This window comes from Microcebus murinus, chromosome 7, assembly GCF_040939455.1.
Source record: "Microcebus murinus isolate Inina chromosome 7, M.murinus_Inina_mat1.0, whole genome shotgun sequence".
Classification (NCBI taxonomy): domain Eukaryota; kingdom Metazoa; phylum Chordata; class Mammalia; order Primates; family Cheirogaleidae; genus Microcebus; species Microcebus murinus.
Genome location: NC_134110.1, coordinates 24749378 through 24767957, shown reverse-complemented (window position 1 = coordinate 24767957; position 18580 = coordinate 24749378). Strand labels below are relative to the sequence as shown.

Below are 18580 nucleotides of genomic sequence, written 5' to 3'. Positions count from 1 at the left end.
GCCTGAGCCCAGGAGTCTGAGGTTGCTGTGAGCTAGGCTGACACCATGACACTATAGCCCCAGCTACAGTAAGACTCTGTCTCAAAAAAAAAAAAAGCTACTATCTTAGCAATTTTGAAGAAAATAATACATTAACTATAGTTACCATGTTGTACAATAGATCTCTTGAACTTATGCCTCCTAAATGAAATTTTGTATCCTTTGACCAAAATCTCCCCAAACTTTTTTTTTTTGAGACAGAGTCTCCGCTTTGTTGCCCAGGCTAGAGTGAGTGCCGTGACGTCAGCCTAGCTCACAGCAACCTCAAAGTCCTGGGCTCAAGCAATCTTGCTGCCTCAGCCTCCCAAGTAGCTGGGACTACAGGCATGCGCCACCATGCCCAGCTAATTTTGTCTATATATATTAGTTGGCCAATTAATTTCTTTCTATTTATAGTAGAGACGGGGTCTCGTTCTTACTCAGGTTGGTTTCTAACTCCTGACCTTGAGCAATCCGCCCGCCTCGGCCTCCCAGAGTGCTAGGATTACAGGCGTGAGCTACCATGCCTGGCCTCCCCAAACTTTTTATTTTGAAATAATTTCAAACTTAAAAGTTGCAATAATGTAGAGAACTCCCAAATAACCTTAACTCAGACTCACCAATTCTTAACTTTTGCTACATTTATTTTACCATTTCTCTTTCATTTTTTCTTGAACCATTTAGAAGTAGGTTGAATATATGGCTCAAAAGGGTGGTTTTGTCTGTAATTTCCTTCCTATGTTCCATCTCTCCCTGCATTTCTTCCCGTTCTTTTTCTTGGGAGGCAGGATGTGATGGGACATCTTTTCTTTTCTTTCTCTCTTTTTTCTTCCCTTTCTTTCTTTTTCTTTCATTCTTTCTTTCTCTCCTTCTCTCCTTCCTTCCTTCCCTCCCTCCCTCCCTCCCTCCCTCCCTCCTTCCTTCCCTCTTTTTCTTTTCTTTTCTTTTCTTTATTTTTTCTCAGATGGAGTCCTCCACTCTATTACACAGGCTGGAGTGCCCTGGGTAACTCTAGGGTAGTTGGAACCTGCGCCCCTGTTAAAAGCTGAAGTCCCAAAGGACTGTAGCCCTTGTTTAATGGCAGACTAGGAAAAACCCCACCAGCTGCACAAAGAGATGCTCAATAGTGTCCAAAAATTTAAGAGATGGAGCTGGGGGTCCTAGGAAGCCAAGGGAGCACAAGAAAACTGTAACACACAAAACTGAAGTAAATATCCTCAAACAAGCACATGGAAATATTAAAAGCATCTAGAATCAGATCTTTCAAAACTAAGAAAAACATCCCATCCCAACCCAAGTATGCTGGTGCATGCCTGTAGTCCCAACTACTCGGGAGACTGAGGTAGGAGGATTACTTGAACTCAGGAGTTCAAGGCTGCAGTGAGCTATGATTGTGACACTACACTCTGGCCCGGGAGATAGGGCCAGATACCATCCCAATAAAAAAAAGAAAAGAAAGTAAAATAAAATGAGTGGATATGATGTGGGGATATGATGTTGTGCTGTGGGATATAAGAATAGGAGAGTTATTCTCTTTCTGAAGCATACGCTAAGTGGGGCAAGTATTTTTATCCTCTCTTTAGAGATGGAGAAAAAGAGACCCAGGAAGATCTGATGCTTTCCCTGAGGTCAGAGTGAATCCATATCAGAGGTGGGCAGCACCTTCTTCATGAACCTGTGCTCTCCACTCCCTCTTCTGTGCACATGCAGATCCTTCCACATGGACCTCATAGGGATGGCCTTTCCCACACTCAGAAGGGGTTCTCGGCCGGGCGCGGTGGCTCACGCCTGTAATCCTAGCTCTCTGGGAGGCCGAGCCGGGCGGATCGTTTGAGTTCAGGAGTTTGAAACCAACCTGAGCAAGAGCGAGACCCCGTCTCTACTATAAATAGAAAGAAATTAATTGGCCAACTAATATATACAGGAAAAAATTAGCCGGGCATGGTGGCGCATGCCTGTAGTCCCAGCTACTCGGGAAGCTGAGGCAGTAGGATTGCTTGAGCCCAGGAGTTTGAGGTTGCTGTGAGCTAGGCTGATGCCACAGCACTCACTCTAGCCTGAGCAACAAAGCGAGACTCTGTCTCAAAAAAAAAAAAAAAAAAAAAAAGAAGGGGTTCTGTGCCTAAGAATTTCAATAATGTAGCAGGGATGATAGAACATGAATGGGGGAATAAGTGCAGCAAGCCACAGGATGAAGGTCAGACCAGACGCAAAAGCAACCCCAAATTCTCTAAGGAAACATAATGAAGATAGGAGAGATTGACTAAGAAAAGCTCCTTAAAGGGGCTAATATTGGGCCTAGAGGGAATGAAAAGTGGATTGGAAAGAAGATTCTTCCAGGTGGAGTCTCCGAATTGAAAATCAGGATTTCAGAGGTGATACTATCAGCCCTTAGAGATGAACTACTCCAGTGTTTTTCAAACTTCCCAGTGAAATCGTTTAAATAGATGCATATGGATCAAACCACAGTTAATGGGGAATACAAAATAAAACCACGGATCCCACTACATCCCACTGAAATGGCTAGAAGAAAAAACCTGACAATACCAGATCTGGTGAGGATTCAAAGCAACTAAATTCTCATACACTGTCAGTGAAAACTTTGGAAAACAGTTTCTTAACAAGTTAAACATAAGCTGGCCATGTGACCCACCAATACCACTCCTTGCTATTTTCCCAAGGGAACTGAAAAGTCAGGTTCACAAACAGCATGTAGTTAGAGGTTATAGCTGCTTTATTCATAGTTGTCCCTCACTGAAAACACCCAAATATCATTTAATGGGTGAATGGATAAACAAACTGCTCTATCCATACAATGGAATACTACTAAGCAATAACAAGGAATGAACTGTTGATATACACAACAACATAGAGGAGTCTCCAATGCATTATGTTAAGTGCAAGAAGACAGATTCTAAAGCCTACACACAGTATGATTCTGGAAATGGTGAGGTTATAGGACAGAAAACCAGTGGTTTCCAGGGACTCGGGGTGAGGAAGGGCTGATCACAGGCATGCACAAAGGAATTCTGGGTTGTAACAGGAATACTCTCTCTTGATTGAAGTGGTTGCTATACAACCCACAGAACTATACACTAAAAAGAGTGAACTTATTGTATACAAATCATACTACAATAAACCTAGCTTAAAAAAAAAACTTTATTAGTAATTACGTTTTCAAAAGTGGAGCTACTTGGCAGCCCCCTCCTTTACTGGCTCCTGATGTCCCTCCTCTGATGAAATGGACAATTCCTTAAAAACTAAAAAACAAAACAACTTTCATTTTACAAATGCAAAAACTGGGGCTCCAAGTGAGGAGGGAACTCCACCTGCAGTTACTATGTAGCTTTGTGGGGGAGATGGGCCAGACATCTGATGGAATAAGGTTTGAGTCTGCCTGACTGGCCAAAGTTCTCTGTGCTACACCTGGAGGCAGGTGTGCAGGACTGAAACTGGAAATACTCACATAGAAGCCCAGGCTTAGATAGGAAAAGAAGAGATAAGACTGGAGGGAAATCATGTAGGGTAGATTCAGAATCAGGTGGGCTGACTTTTCATGCCCTCCATTCATATTTGAATGTAGCATCACATGGCTCACCTCTTGAGAACAACCACAACCTTAACACAGATAGCCTTATTTTCCAGAATGAATTCTCTCGTTTACTTTCAAACATAATGACTTTAATAGTCATATGAAATGTTTATTTTGGTTTGCCTGTAATATTTAGACCTCACTTAACTTTTATTATGCCATCCTATCCAACATAAGATGAACAATTGCTAAATTGTTTCCCACATTTATCATATGAAAAATGTGATTCTTAGAAAATCTTTTTGATATGAATAAAGTATTTTTCAGATCCATCATTTAAAGGAGGCCTCTCTTCAACATGAGTTCGCTGATTTGGTGTGAGTTGCAAACTCTGGATGAAGGCTTTCCTACACACAGGGGGATGATAAGGTTTCTCAACAGTATGAGTTACCTGATGTTGAATAAGGGTAGAACCCCCACCAAAGGCTTTTCCACATTCTTGATATTTGTAGGGTTTTTGCTCAGCATGGATTTTCTGATCTTCAATGGGTTGTGAGGTGGGACTGAAAGTTTTTCCACATTCTTTACATCCAAAAGATTTCTCACCAGTGTGAATTATCCAGTGCAGAACAAAGTTTGCACCATGTTTGAAGTCTCTGCCACATTTCTCTCTAGGGAGAATCTGTCCATCTGGTATAAGGCCAGAGCCATGAACAAAAGCTGGACCACATTTTCTGCATTTACGAGGGTTCTTTCCATTGTGAATTCTCTCATGCTGAGTAAGGGTTGACCTCCGGCTAAAGGCCTTTCCACAATCACCACATTTGTAGGGTTTCTCTCCAGTGTGAACTCGCTGGTGTAGGGTGAGCTGAGAGCTCTGGCTAAAGGCCTTCCCACATTCAACACACTTATAAGGCTTCTCCCCAGTGTGAACTCTTCGATGCTGAACAAGAGTAGAACTCCGACTAAAGGCTTTGCCACAGTCATTACAAACATAGGGTTTCTCTCCAGTGTGAATCCTTACATGTTCCGTGAGGTGAGAGTTGAAACCAAAGGCTCTGCCACATTCATTACATACATAGGGTTTCTCTCCAGTATGAACCCTATGATGGAGAAAAAGGCTTGAGCTTTGACTGAAGGCTTTCCCACATTGATTGCATTTATGGGGCTTCTCTCCAGTGTGAATTCTCTGATGCTGAATAAGGCTTGAACTCCGACTAAAGGCCTTCCCACATTGATTGCATTCATGGGGCCTCTCTCCAGTGTGAATTCTCTGATGCTGAGTTAACTGGGGACTCTGGGTGAAGGCTTTCCCACATTCATTACATTTATAAGGTTTCTCTCCTGTGTGAATTATACGATGTTGAATAAGAGTTGAGCTTCTACTGAAGGCCTTCCCACATTCACTACACCCAAAAGGTTTCTCTCCAGTGTGAATTCTCTGATGGAGAAGGAGGTGGGAATTGAGCCCAAAAGTCTTCCCACATTCATCACATTTGAATGGTTTATTTCCAGTGTGAACTCGATGGTGCAGAATAAGGCTTGAGCTGTGAGTAAAGGCTCGGCCACACTGGCCACATTCATAAGGCTTTTCCCCTGTGTGACTTCTTTGATGCCTATTTAGGTCTGAATTATATTTGAAGGTTTTGTTGCATATATCACATTTAAAGACTCTCTCTCCTGTTTTATTTCTTTGAAGTCTAACAACACTTTGGTTCAGATTCAAATTTCTATCAAATGCACTACACTTCTGGTTTTCTTCTCCTGGAGAGCTTTCCTTATCCACAGCAGTTTCTTTTATAAAAACTCTTTTGTAAAGATGAAGTTTCTTCAAATTCTGCCCAACAGCATTTGCCAGGTGCTCTTCTAGTTTATGCTCCTGGTCCCAAGCTTCCTGAAAATCAGATGCCTGTGGATTACCCCTTAAGAATCTTCTTGATATAAATTCTGGAGTTTTTACTTCTTCAGAACATTTCTGGTTTAGAATGGATAGTTTCTTCTCAGTCCCAATTTCAGAATCTGTTACACAAAAACATAAATGAATTACTAGAGAAAATCATCCATGAGGGATTATATCCATAATGTGTTAAAAGCTCCTATAAATCATTATGCAAATGGTAGATACTCCAGTAGAAAAATATGTGACAGGTAGAATCCAGAACTAAAGATGGCCAATCAACAGAATAAAAATATTCGAGTCTATTGGTTACCAAAGAAATGGAAATTAAAACAAATTATAAGTTTTCACCTATAAAATTGGCAAATTCATTCATTCAACAAATATTTAGAAGGCCAGCATGTTCTAGGTAAGGAATATAACAGGCAGACAAATACTGTGTCTGATTTCATGAAGCTTATGTTCCATTCAGGTAGATCTATAAGCAAATACATTTTTAAGAAGAATAATAAACCATATGACATGGAAACTATTTAGAAATATGTAGAAATGCATCATGGCCTCCAACCTAGTCTACATGATCAGAGAATATACCAGGAGGAAATGAGGTTCAAGCTGAAGCCTAACAAGGACAAGTTAGCCAGGGCAGGCAAAATAATCACATTCAAGAACTAAAGAGCCTCATGATGGCTCAAGCAAGAAGTGTGAGGGGGACAGTGGGGCAGCAGGAGCCAGGGGACAGACATGGAAGGCACTGCAAAAAAGTGGAGGTTTGGAGTTTATGCTAAAAACTTTAAAAAAAATAATAATACTCAGCACTGAAGAGAACTGAAGAAACAAACACCTCCACATACTGTTGGTGGAACTATAAATAAATATGACTTTTAAAAGGGAAAGATGAGGGGTAGAAAACTAAAAATAAAAAAATAAAAGGGAAAGTTGGCAATATGTACCAAAAGAATTGATACATTACACACCCTTTGTCTCTAAAATTATTCTTCTAGAAATTTACCCTAAGTGGATAGTCAAATGTACAAAGAAATGACGACTATGAGCAGATGAAGAGCTCTTTATAATTTGTGGGGAAACAATAAAGAACACAATTGTCCAAAAATAGGAGGTAGTTTAAACCAATTATAGAATACTCACATAATGGAATACCATTCTGCCATTATAATTATATGACAGAAGGATATATATTAATTAAATTAAAAGTCTATGGTATATTATAAAGTGAAAAATCAGGTTTTAAAATTATATGTACAGCATAAACCAACTTCTATTGCAAATATAAGTAAGATAGCTGCTATTTCTTCATTAAATGAATGTTTGGTACAAGTTGGTAAAGCCATCTGGGCTTGGCATTTTCTTTAAGGAAGGATTTTAAATCACGAATCAATTTCTCCTTCCATCCTCCCTCCCTCTTTCCTTCCTTCCCTCCTTCCACTCTTGTCCTTCAACAAGAGTCTCACTCTGTTGCCTTGGCTAGAGTGCCATGGCATTAGCCCAGCTCACAGCAACCTCAAACTCCTAGGCTTAAGCAATCCTTCTGTCTCAGCCTCCTGAGTAGCTGGGACTACAGGCATGCACCACCATGCCCAGCTAATTTTGTCTATATAATTTTAGTTGTCCAGGTCATTTCTTTCTCTCTCTCTCTCTCTTTTTTTTTTTTAGTAGAGACAGGGTCTCGCTCTTGCTGAGGCTGGTCTTGAACTCCTGACTTCGAGCCATTCTCCCGCTTTGGCCTCTGAGAGTGCTAGGATTACAGGTGTGAGCCACTGCACCTGGCCATGAATCAATTTCTTTAATACTTAACAAAATATGTATTAACCTTTTCTTGTGTCAATTTTGAAAAATCATATTTTTCTAGGATATTTATACTTTTTATCCCAATGTCCAAAACTGTTGGCATAAATGTGTTCAAAATATGTTTTTATTATAGTCTATAGTATCTGTGTTGATAGCTCCTCTTTCATTTTGGTTATTTGTTCATTCTCTTTTATTCTTGATCAGTTACATTCAGAAAATAAGAAGAGATGATATATGCCCCAACTCCTGTTGTAAGGTTAATTCAACTCTGATACCAAAACTTGACAATAACAGTATGAGAAAAGAAAATTTAAGGCCAATTTCATTCACAATTATGGATGTAAAAAAACCCAAATAAAACATTAACAAGCCAAATCCATTAATATATAACAAGGATAACACATCATAAACAAGTTGGGTTTATTCCAGGAATGCAAGTTTAGTACGGCATTAGGAAAATCAATCAGTATAACTCACTGCCCTTGAGAAAATGGGAGAAAAATTTTTCGATTATCTCAACAGATGCAGAAAAAAAGTTTTTGATAAAAATTCAATACCCGTTTCTGCTAAAACAAACAAAAACTCTTAGGGAACTAGGAGCGGGAGGAAACTTCCTTAATATAAGATTGGTATCTACAAAATGCCAACAACAAACATGACAACCCAAGAAAGGGGTGACTGTGCAAAGCCCCACTAGAGGGTGGATCTGCCCATCACCACTGCTCCAATCAACATTACACTCAGCTTAAAAGACAGTAAAAAACAACAAAAATAAATACAGCATATAAAGTTTAGAAAGGAAGAAATAAAATCATAATTCACAGAAAATAAAAATAATCTATAGGTAAATTATTAGAATAAGAGTTTCTCAAGTTTGTCACATATAAAATCCAAGTATTAGTTATATTTCTATGTATAAAATATAGTTAGAAATAGCTAGAAAATACAGTTAAAATAAGTATTATTTAAACCCAAATAGCAAACTCCCCAGATGCTCATTAACAGTAGAATGAATGAATAAATCATGGTATAGCTACATCAGGGAAGATTATACAGCAATGCATGAGCCACAACTGCACACAGCAGCATGGATAAATCTCATAAACATAATTCTGAGTAAAAGAATCCAGACATTAAAGAGTATATGCCCTGTGGCTCACGCCTGTAATCCTAGCTCTTGGGAGGCCGAGGCGGGCGGATTGCTCAAGGTCAGGAGTTCAAAACCAGCCTGAGCAAGAGCGAGACCCCGTCTCTACTATAAATAGAAAGAAATTAATTGGCCAACTGATATATATATAAAAAATTAGCCGGGCATGGTGGCGCATGCCTGTAGTCCCAGCTACTCGGGAGGCTGAGGCAGAAGGATCACTCGAGCCCAGGAGTTTGAGGTTGCTGTGAGCTAGGCTGACGCCACGGCACTCACTCTAGCCTGGACAACAAAGCGAGACTCTGTCTCAAAAAAAAAAAAAAAAAAAAAAAAAAAGAGTATATGCCACACAATCCCACCTATAAAAAGTTCAAAACCAAGTGAACTCAGTAGTTACCCTTGGAGCAGTCCTGATTCTTGGTGCAGATGATGTTTTGCTTCTTCATTGGTGCTGGTCACATGGCTGGGTCTGACTTGTGAACATTCAGTAAGTGATATAATTGGTATACTTTTATGTATGTATATTTCAATAAAAAGCATTTTTAAAGAAAATAATTAACATAATGCCCTGGCTATAATATGAAGGATAAATAAAAGTAATTTATTGGAAAAATAAGGACAAAAAGACTATCTATGATTAGCATCAAAAAAATATCAAACACCTATGAATAAATCTAACCAAAGAGATAAAAGACCTCTTTGCATAAAATTATAACACATTATTGAGCGAAATTCAGCACTAAAAAATGAAGAGATATAGCATGTTCATGACTTAAATATTCAGATTATAAAGATATCCACTATTCAAATTGATTTAATGCAGCTCCAATCAAAATCCCAATATTTTTTTCTTTGACAGGCTGATTCTAAACTAATATGGAAATGCAAAAGGTCAAAAATAGGCAAGACACCACTGAAGACAGACAGCAAGGTGGGGTGACTATCTCTATTGCATACTAAGACTTATAAATCTACCCCATTGCAGACAATGACCAAGCACAAATAGACAATGGGAGAGAAATCACATACAAGTGTGTGTATTTGTTTGTATATATGCACATGGAATATGTATATGCCTGAAAAGGAAAGTGTGGATGCTTCTCACTTCACAGACTCCCCTCCCCAGGACTGGCTAAACAGAGTGACCCCTTAGGGTTCTACCCTCAAGCTCACAGGGAGGCCTGGCTACTCTGGGTCAGAACACCCATGTTCTCCTACAAGAGGGTACAGTGTGTCTGGTTAAAAACAAGGACTTCCATGTTGGAGCTGGGAAAATTCTTCTTCACTTTAAGCCGAACTTTTCTGGGAATGGGTGATAATAATTTTAAGATTTTTATCTAAATAAGATATGAAATTTTTTATATTAAATAATAAAAAATACAATAAAAAAGATGAAAAAATTTACATTTCTCAGTTTAAAAATGTTATTGTCTGAAACACCAGATTGAAATAAAGAAAACCTCTATGGAAATTTAAGTACACTTAAAAGTGACTGTTTTTCTAGTCCATGCTAATTGAACTGTTACTAGACAATCTAGACAATAGGTATGTGAAATATAGACATGGCACATTTTAATCCATGTGAAGACCTGGCCTTTTCATACCAAACAGCTAATGCTGTTTCTATTTCTTAAATTGGGTTTAATAATAAAGTGACCTTCATCTAAACTGGGATTTAATGCATGAGTATGTAACGTGAAGATGAGTTACTACTTAAATGTGATGAAATCTTTAAAAATGGTGCCCTTTACACATGGATTCTTATTACAAAGAAATCCCAACAATACTGTAAAATTCTGTAGACATATAAACATTGTCTACTTAGTCTTTCTGAGTATAATTTAAAGATTTATATAATTTCTAAAAATTAATATCTCTAAGGATTTTGAATGTTAATTTTTTAAACATTACAGCTTCTGAGGAATTGAATGTTAATTTTACATTATATATTGTTAGAAATGTAGTTATTTTTTCTGTCATTCTTAAATGATTAAAGGATATTAACTGAGGTAATAAATACAGGCACACTTCAAAGACATTGCGGATTTGGTTCCAAACCACTGCAATAAAGTGAATAATATCACAATAAAGCGAGTCATGTAAATTTTCTGGTTTCCCACTACAGAGAAAAGTTATGTTTACACTATACTATAGGGCTGGTACAGAGAAAAGTTATGTTTAAACTATACTATAGGGCTGGACACGGTGACTCACACCTGTAATCCTAGTACTCTGGGAGGCTGAGTTGGGAGGATCTCTTGAGCTCAGGAGTTCGAGACCAGCCTGAGCAAGAGTAAGACCCCTTCTCTACTAAAAGTAGAAAAAATTAGCCGGGCGTGGTAGTGGTGGTTGTTGCCTGCAGTCCCGGTTACTCAGAAAGCTGAGACAGGAGGATCACTTGAGCCCAGGAGTCTGAGGTTGCTGTGAGCTAGACAGATGCCACAGCACTTTACTCAGGGCAATGGAGTGAGACTTTGTCTCAAAAAATAAAAAATAAGCCGGGCGCGGTGGCTCACGCCTGTAATCCTAGCACTCTGGGAGGCTGAGGCGGGCGGATTGCTCGAGTTCAGGAGTTCGAAACCAGCCTGAGCAAGAGCGAGACCCCGTCTCTACTATAAATAGAAAGAAATTCATTGGCCAACTAATATATATATAAAATTAGCCGGGCATGGTGGCGCATGCCTGTAGTCCCAGCTACTCGGGAGGCTGAGGCAGCAGGATTGCTTGAGCCCAGGAGTTTGAGGTTGCTGTGAGCTAGGCTGACGCCACGGCACTCACTCTAGCCTAGGCAACAAGCGAGACTCTGTCTCAAAAAAAAAAATAAAATAAAATAAAAATAAAAAATAAAAAATAAAATAAACAAACAAAAAAACCACAAAACAAAAAACACTAAACTAAAAAACAAAAAACTATACTGTAGTCTATTAAGTGTGCAACAGCATTATGTCTAAAAAAGCAATATACAGACCTTAACTTAAAGTACCTTCTAAAAAATGCTAAGGATCATCTAAGCCTTCAGCAATCTTCTTGCTGGTGGAGGGTCCTGCCTTGACGTTGATGGTGCTGACTGATCAGGGTGGTGGTTGCTGAAGGTTGGAGTGGCTGTGGTAATTTTTAAAAATAAGACAAGAGTGAAGTTTGCCACATCAATTGAATCTTCCTGTCATGAAAGAGTTCTTTATAGTATGTGCTGCTATTTGATAGCATTTTATCCGTAGAATTTCTTTAATTATCCTGCTGCTGCTTTATCAACTACGATTATTTAATAGTGTCCTTTGCTGTCCATTACAACAGTGCTCACAGCATCTTCTTGAGGAGTAGATTCTATCTAAAGAAACCACTTACTGCGCTCATCCATAAGAAGTAGTTCCTCCTCTGTTAAAGTTTTACCATGAGATTGCAGCAATTCAGTCACATCTTCAAGCTACACTTCTAATTCTAGTCCTCTTGTTATTTCCACCACAACTCCACTGACTTCCTCCAGTGAAGTTTTGAACCCCTGAAAGTCACCCATGAGGGTCGGAATCAACTTCTTCCAAACTCTTGTTAATGTCAGTATTTTGACCTCAACCCATGAATCATGAATGTTCTTTTTTTTTTTTTTTTTTTTTGAGACAGAGTCTCACTTTGTTTCCCAGGCTAGAGTGAGTGCCATGGCATCAGCCTAGCTCACAGCAACCTCAAACTCCTGGGCTCCAGCAATCCTTCTGCCTCAGCCTCCCGAGTAGCTGGGACTACAGGCATGCGCCACCATGCCCAGCTAATTTTTTCTATATATATTAGTTGGCCAATTAATTTCTTTCTATTTATAGTAGAGACGGGATCTCGCTCTTGCTCAGGCTGCTTTCGAACTCCTGACCTTGAGCAATCCGCCCGCCTCGGCCTCCCAGAGTGCTAGGATTACAGGCGTGAGCCACCGTGCCCGGCCAAATCATGAATGTTCTTAATGGCATTTAGAATATTGAATCCTTTTTGGAAGCTTTTCAATTTTCTTTGCTCATCCATCAGAGGAATCATTGTCTTTGGCCTTATAAAATGTATAGCCTTATAAGCTATAGCCTTATAAAATGTATTTCTTACATAATAATACTTGAAGGTCATACTTACTCTTTGATCCATGGGCAGCAGAATGGATGTTGTGTTAGCAAGAATGAAAACAACATTCATATAGAAAGTAAAAATTGGAGTTCAACTCTAAAGTTTCTTGCTATAAAAGTTAAAAGAGAAATTGGGAAAAAACTACAATTTTTTCATGTCATTTCTTTTATGTATTCTCCTTTTAGCAATCATATAAGATTCATGTTAAATGCTAGTTACCTACTTGATGTCTCATATTAATGTAAATGCATGTTTAAAAATAGATCTCTTATCAGGCTATCAACATTTTACATCTGTTCTTTGTGACTACTCAGACAAATACGTGCAGTCATTATATATTCTTAACATTGCAGGCAGGGCTGAGCCCAACCATGGGCAAAGATGATAGAGTTCCTAGGTGGGTCCCCACACCCACCAATGGCACAGGTCACTCACTCACTGTCCAGCTTCATGGCAGATCCAGGAGTGCCTATCCATTCATACCTCACCAGAATTGGCTGAAAAATGCCAAAAAAGAACTCAGAAGACAGATAACTAGGTCAAGCTCTGCCTACCTGGCTTGAAGGACCACCTGGACACTCAGTCCACTGCATCAATAAATACCTTTTGAAGAGCAGCACAGGTAGGCTCTACTGCCACCTGGAGGCCTCCCCTGGTAAGACAGTCACCCCAGCTTGAGAAATCATGAAGCACTGGGGGGAGGTGGAAGGGGGCCCTGTTGAAGGGCCTAAGAAAGGCTGCTGTGATGCTGTGACATACAGCCTGAGATGAAGCCCACATGGAATGTGAAGGTGCCACCAGAGCGACCTGCAGTGCAAGGCCTTGGCAGAAGATGAGGACAATGCCAGCTGTCCCCAGTGACACACCACCCTAACATCCCTCCACATCCATTGCTCACCAGGTGCATCCTTCAGCCCCACATCCGAACACACAGACTTGGAATGAGGCAACTGGGATAATTACTTCTAAAGCAGGGCACCTGTGCTCATCACTGTTCCTCTCAAGGTGAAAAGCAACAAAAAACAATTATCTTTTCACATTCAACGGACAAGACCTTACTCAAGACATACCCAAGAACTCAGACACCCAGTGATTGTTGTGGGTCTGCCCCTCTATCAGAGAAGCCATCAGCCACACGAGCATTATGTCCTGGGGCAGCCGCCCACCGCCCTGGGTACTAATGTGGGTTCTGCATCTCACCCAAGGTGAATGGGATTGGGCCACTGGTCACACTGCTGTTGGGTGTGGGGTTAGAAGAACTGAGGTCATATTCTCCCCCACTGCCCCCAACAGGATGTGTTCTAAATGTTGGGTCTTCTCTCATAAGCACTGAGGAAGCCCCATGATGTCAGTTCATTTCACTGAGATCATCCTCATGGTAACTGGGCCACAAGGGCTAAAGCACCATTGGCTTCTAATTCTACACATGGCACTAACCACACACAGCAGCTTCATTCTGCCATAGGTCTGGAAGAACCCAGTCAACACTTCAGTCAAAACTACCACAAAACAGTGGCTATAAGAACCATGGTTTTAGAAAAACAATACAACTCTTCATTTTTCTCTCACCAATAAGAGAAGTATACTTATTGAAGGCATGTGTGCCCTCAATAAATGTGCTGTACCCTAAGGGAACTTTATGGGCGATGATAACATTCTATACCTTGAGAGAGGTTTAGTTTACCCAAGTGTGTCCATTTGTTAAAACTATGCAAATTTATACTTAAGGTTTGTGTATTTCATTTAGGTAAATTTCACCTCAAAAGAAAAAACCATACAGTTATGGTGGCCCATGCCTGTAGTTCCAGCTACTCAGGACGCTGAGGCGGGAAGACCAAGAGTTTGAGCCCAGCCTAGGCAAAAAAGTGAAACCCTGTCTTAAAAAAAGAAAGAAAGAAACTGAAAGAACTATAAACAAATACTGATCTCTAATTAATGACACACAGGTATTTAAAGGAAGTGTCCCGATATCTGCCATTACTTGGAAAAACAACAAAGTAAGTGGATTACTGGTCTGACAGAGGGATGGAGGGATGGGGGAACATGACAGGCAAGAACAGTGAAATGTTAATGGCAGAATCTGCATGGTGGATGTTTAAGTGTTTGCTATAAATTTCTTCCAAATTTGATGAACAGGTCTGTCCAGAAAGTATCCAGCCACAGATACAATGGATACAATGGCTGGATACTTTCTGAACAGCCTCTGTGTGTCTGAAATTTTCCATAATAAGATGTTGGGGGAAAAGTGCTGTACATAAATTCTAGATAATCCAGAGCCTATGCATGATCAATAGGTCATAGTACAATAAAAAGTTGGTCAACTGTTTCACACAGAATGTCAGGACCTATCAGACCTCAAAAGCAAATTATAGTAAGTAACTTAATTACAGGCCAGCCCTCTTACATTTTATTGAAACCTCAGATAATGTACAGACAGCTGTGGACCAGACAGATGTAAAGGCTAGATATGAGGAAACCAACACTCTGATGCTCATTTGCTGCCTACTGACGGATCCCACCCAGATAGACCTATTGGCCCTAGATTCCCTACAGTGGGACCCAGGTCTCAACATTACTTTTCCTGAGCACCTGGAAACCCTTCCCTCAAATCCTTGGACTCAGAACTGGACCCTCATGATAAAAGGATGCCCAGTACTGGCAGGTGGATGTGCTCAATGCCCTTATCACAAAGCAACCAGAAAACGAGCTGGCTGCCCTACAACATCTGGGCTCAGGCAGCAGCATTTCTGAAGTTCAAGGGTGCCCTGATAATCCTTCCCCACAGAATACTAATGGTAAGAACCCCTTTTCCTTTCCTAATTTGGCAGCTTCTTTATCCCTTAAGCCTGTGGTCTGCAAACCCCAGGCCTCGGACTGGTACCAGTCTGTGGCCTGTTAGGGACCACGCTGCAGAGCTCTGCAACCTTTCCTCCCCATCCCTGGTCCCCAGAAAATTGTCTTCCATGAAACCGGGGAATGCAGGGTCAGGGGTGGGATAGGGAGGGGGAGTGCAGCAGTCCGTGAATGGCAGGAGAACAAGTGAAGCTTCAAATGTATTTACAGCTTCTCCGCATGGCTTGCATCACTGCCTGAGCTCTGCCCCACCTCCCGCCTCTCCACCCTCCATCTATGAAAAATTGTCTTCCATGAAACTGGTCCCTGGTGCCAAAAAGGTTGGGGACCCCTGCCTTAACCTAGGGACCTAGGTTCCCCTGGGATCATCCCACCTCGAGGGGATAATCAATGCTAGGACTCACAGACAGGCATTCCCCGAACTCCTAATATGGCTAGGACAGTAATGCAAAACTGTACTTCCAGTGCTAAAATGAGACAGTGGAAAACGCGTAGGGGGGCCTGTGCCCTGTGCCCAGGGAAGATGTGCAGATTGGTTTCACTGGTCCCCTACCCTTTCCTTGAGTGCAGCTAGGTGGGCGTATGGTAAGGACAACAGAGCCCTCCACTGACCTCTGGCAGCTCCTGCCAGAATGGCCTCGGCAGAGCATGTAGCACAGTTCCTCACTACACATAGCCTTGCTCCCTTGTGCCATGGACATTACTGACTCAGATCAAGGCTCCAGTTTTACCTCTCAACCTCATGAGAATGAACTATCTCTCAAGACATCCTGTGGAACTTCTACAACGTATACCGCCCACAAGTGGCTGACCTCATTATGAGACACAATGGGCTTTTAAAATAATCCCTATAAATTATTAGAAGATAAACGGTTCCCCAAATGGACAAAGTTCCTTCCACAGGTATTAATGTTACTCAAGTCCAGATCTTCCAGAGTTTATTCCTCCAGGCCCGAACTAGAGCCCCAGGGTTGCTGTCACTGGTAGTCTGCAGTCACCCCACTTCCTTTCACATCTGAGGGGATACCATTCACATTAGGTCCCTAGACCAATGTTCTCGCTCCCATTATGACTTTGTGATCAGCTTGCCAATTGTTTCACATTAGCAACCTGATCGGGAATGGATTGTAAAATGTGATCCATTAATAATAGGGGCATGTGACCACACACCCACCACACCATGACAGGGCCAGGCTTACTCTGACTACATGGGGTCTGAGGCTGACTCACCACCAGTTCTCATAGGATATTCAGAATACAAAGGCTGGCTATTAGAATCCTATATCACACCTGTAATCCTAGCTCTCTGGGAGGCTGAGGCAGGAGGATCCCTTGAGGCCAGGAGTTCAAGACCAGCCTGAGCAAAAGCAAGACCCCCCTCTCTACAAAACAATAGAAAAATTAGCTGGGCCTGGTAGCACCTGTAGTCCCAGCTACTCAGGAGGCTGAGGCAGAAGGATCATTTGAGCCCAGGAGTTTAAGGTTGCAGTGAGCTATGATAACACCACTGCACCCCAGCCTGGGCGACAGAGCAAGACTCTTTCTCCAAAAAAAAGAAAAGAAAAAGTCCTCTTCTAAATCACCCCAGGAGGTGGAAATAATTGCCCAGGACCCACTCATGGCATGGTATAGGGGACAGGAAACCTGGTGGATTCCAGCCACATTTGGAGATGATTCATCCAGGTAGACAACCCCAGGCTTCGGAAGTCCAGGGATGACTCTTGAGGAAGCGATCCAACAAGAATGGGAAGCCTGATCACGAGGAAGGCAACCTAGCCACGAAAGAACATCCACAAGGCATCCCCTGGAAAGAAACCACCAGTATTGTAATGTGCTATTGTTCTAAATGATTGGGGCTTATTTATTGCTTATGTGCTAATGTTGGATTCACAGTGCTTAATAACCTGACTCCTGCTGGAATCACAGTGAAATAGTCTGAAACTGCACCCCAGGGTTTAGTATAGGAGCTTGCACTAGGCCTGGATGTTCCCCACTCACTGCATAATAAACCAGTTTTGGTATCATCGCTGCATGATTAAAGACAGCATCACAACATGAAGATGGCCCATGGGATGCCCAGCCTTTAAACCAGGGTGGCTGAGTGCCCTTCGTGCTAATGACCTGACATGCATCCTCACAGGGCAAAGCCCAAATTGCAGGGAAATTTAGATAAAGTCATCTTAAACTAAGGTCACTGTTGTGCCCAAAGATTGTATGCTTATGGGTAAACTACCCAAGCAGCACAGATAGGGAAACTCCCCAATCCTTCACCAACTGTGTCCCAATGGGCCCCACAGCAGCCCTAGATCTATGCACAACCAATAGTTCGGCCGATAAATGGAGGGCAATTATTAATACATCAAACTGCATCAGAGATGTGTAGAAGAGACTCCTGGTGAACTGTAAAGCCTTCCTGATGGGAACAGTCCACTGGGAAGAACATCCTCCACCCACATGGCTCCCATCTTGTGGGAGATGGCATTGCCCAACTTTATAAAAATCATCACCAAGGACACAGATTCCCTCCCAGACTCCAGTGACTATTCCACGCACCTATACTAGGATTAAAAGAACTACCACTCTGGCTGGGCGTGGTGATGCACGCCTGTAGTCCCAGATACTGGGGATGCTGAAGGGATAGGATCGCCTGAGCCCAGGAACTGAGGACCAGCCAGGGCAACAGAGTAAGACCCTGTCTCTATTTAAACATGAAGAAGAAGGAGAAAGAAGAAAGAGGAAGGAGGAGGAGGGAGGAGGAAGCATGAGGAGGAGAAGGAAGGTGGAGGAAGAGAAGGAAGGAGGAGGAGGGAGGATGAGGAGAAGGAAGGAAGAGGAGGAGGAAAGAGGAAGGAGGAGGAGAAAGGAGGAGGGGGAAGGAGGAGGAGGAAGAGGAAGAGAAAGAAGAAGAGGAAGAAGAAAGAGGAGGTAATAATTGCCTCTACCCTAACTATGGACTTGGACTTAGACTCCAACCTACAGGGCTGTTACAAAATACAGACCCCAGGGACCCTACTGAATTTTATTTTGCTGAAATAGCCTATTGCTTGACATACGAACTACACTTGCACAAAAATGTTGCCAAACTGTTGAGTATATTCCCTGTCATCTGTGTGGCAGCACAAAAATACACCTACCCACACCAGCAACCTGAACAATGCACAAGGAATACCTCCGTCTCCATGATGTCCCCCTAGAGTGCATACTGCACCCCTACCCTTCACTCCCC

The 18580-nt window shown here is 41.6% G+C and overlaps 1 protein-coding gene across 1 annotated transcript in view; it reads right to left on the bottom strand.

Annotated features, from left to right (window-relative positions):
• Nucleotides 1-2134: 2134 nt before the first annotated feature.
• LOC105868904 (uncharacterized) overlaps nt 2135-18580 on the bottom strand; it is a 28892-nt gene continuing 12446 nt past the window's right edge. Inside the window, exon 4 of the mRNA XM_076004910.1 lies at nt 2135-5569. Coding sequence (XP_075861025.1) covers nt 3840-5569 — 1730 coding nt within the window. The 3' untranslated portion in view covers nt 2135-3839. The remainder of the gene's footprint in view (nt 5570-18580) is intronic.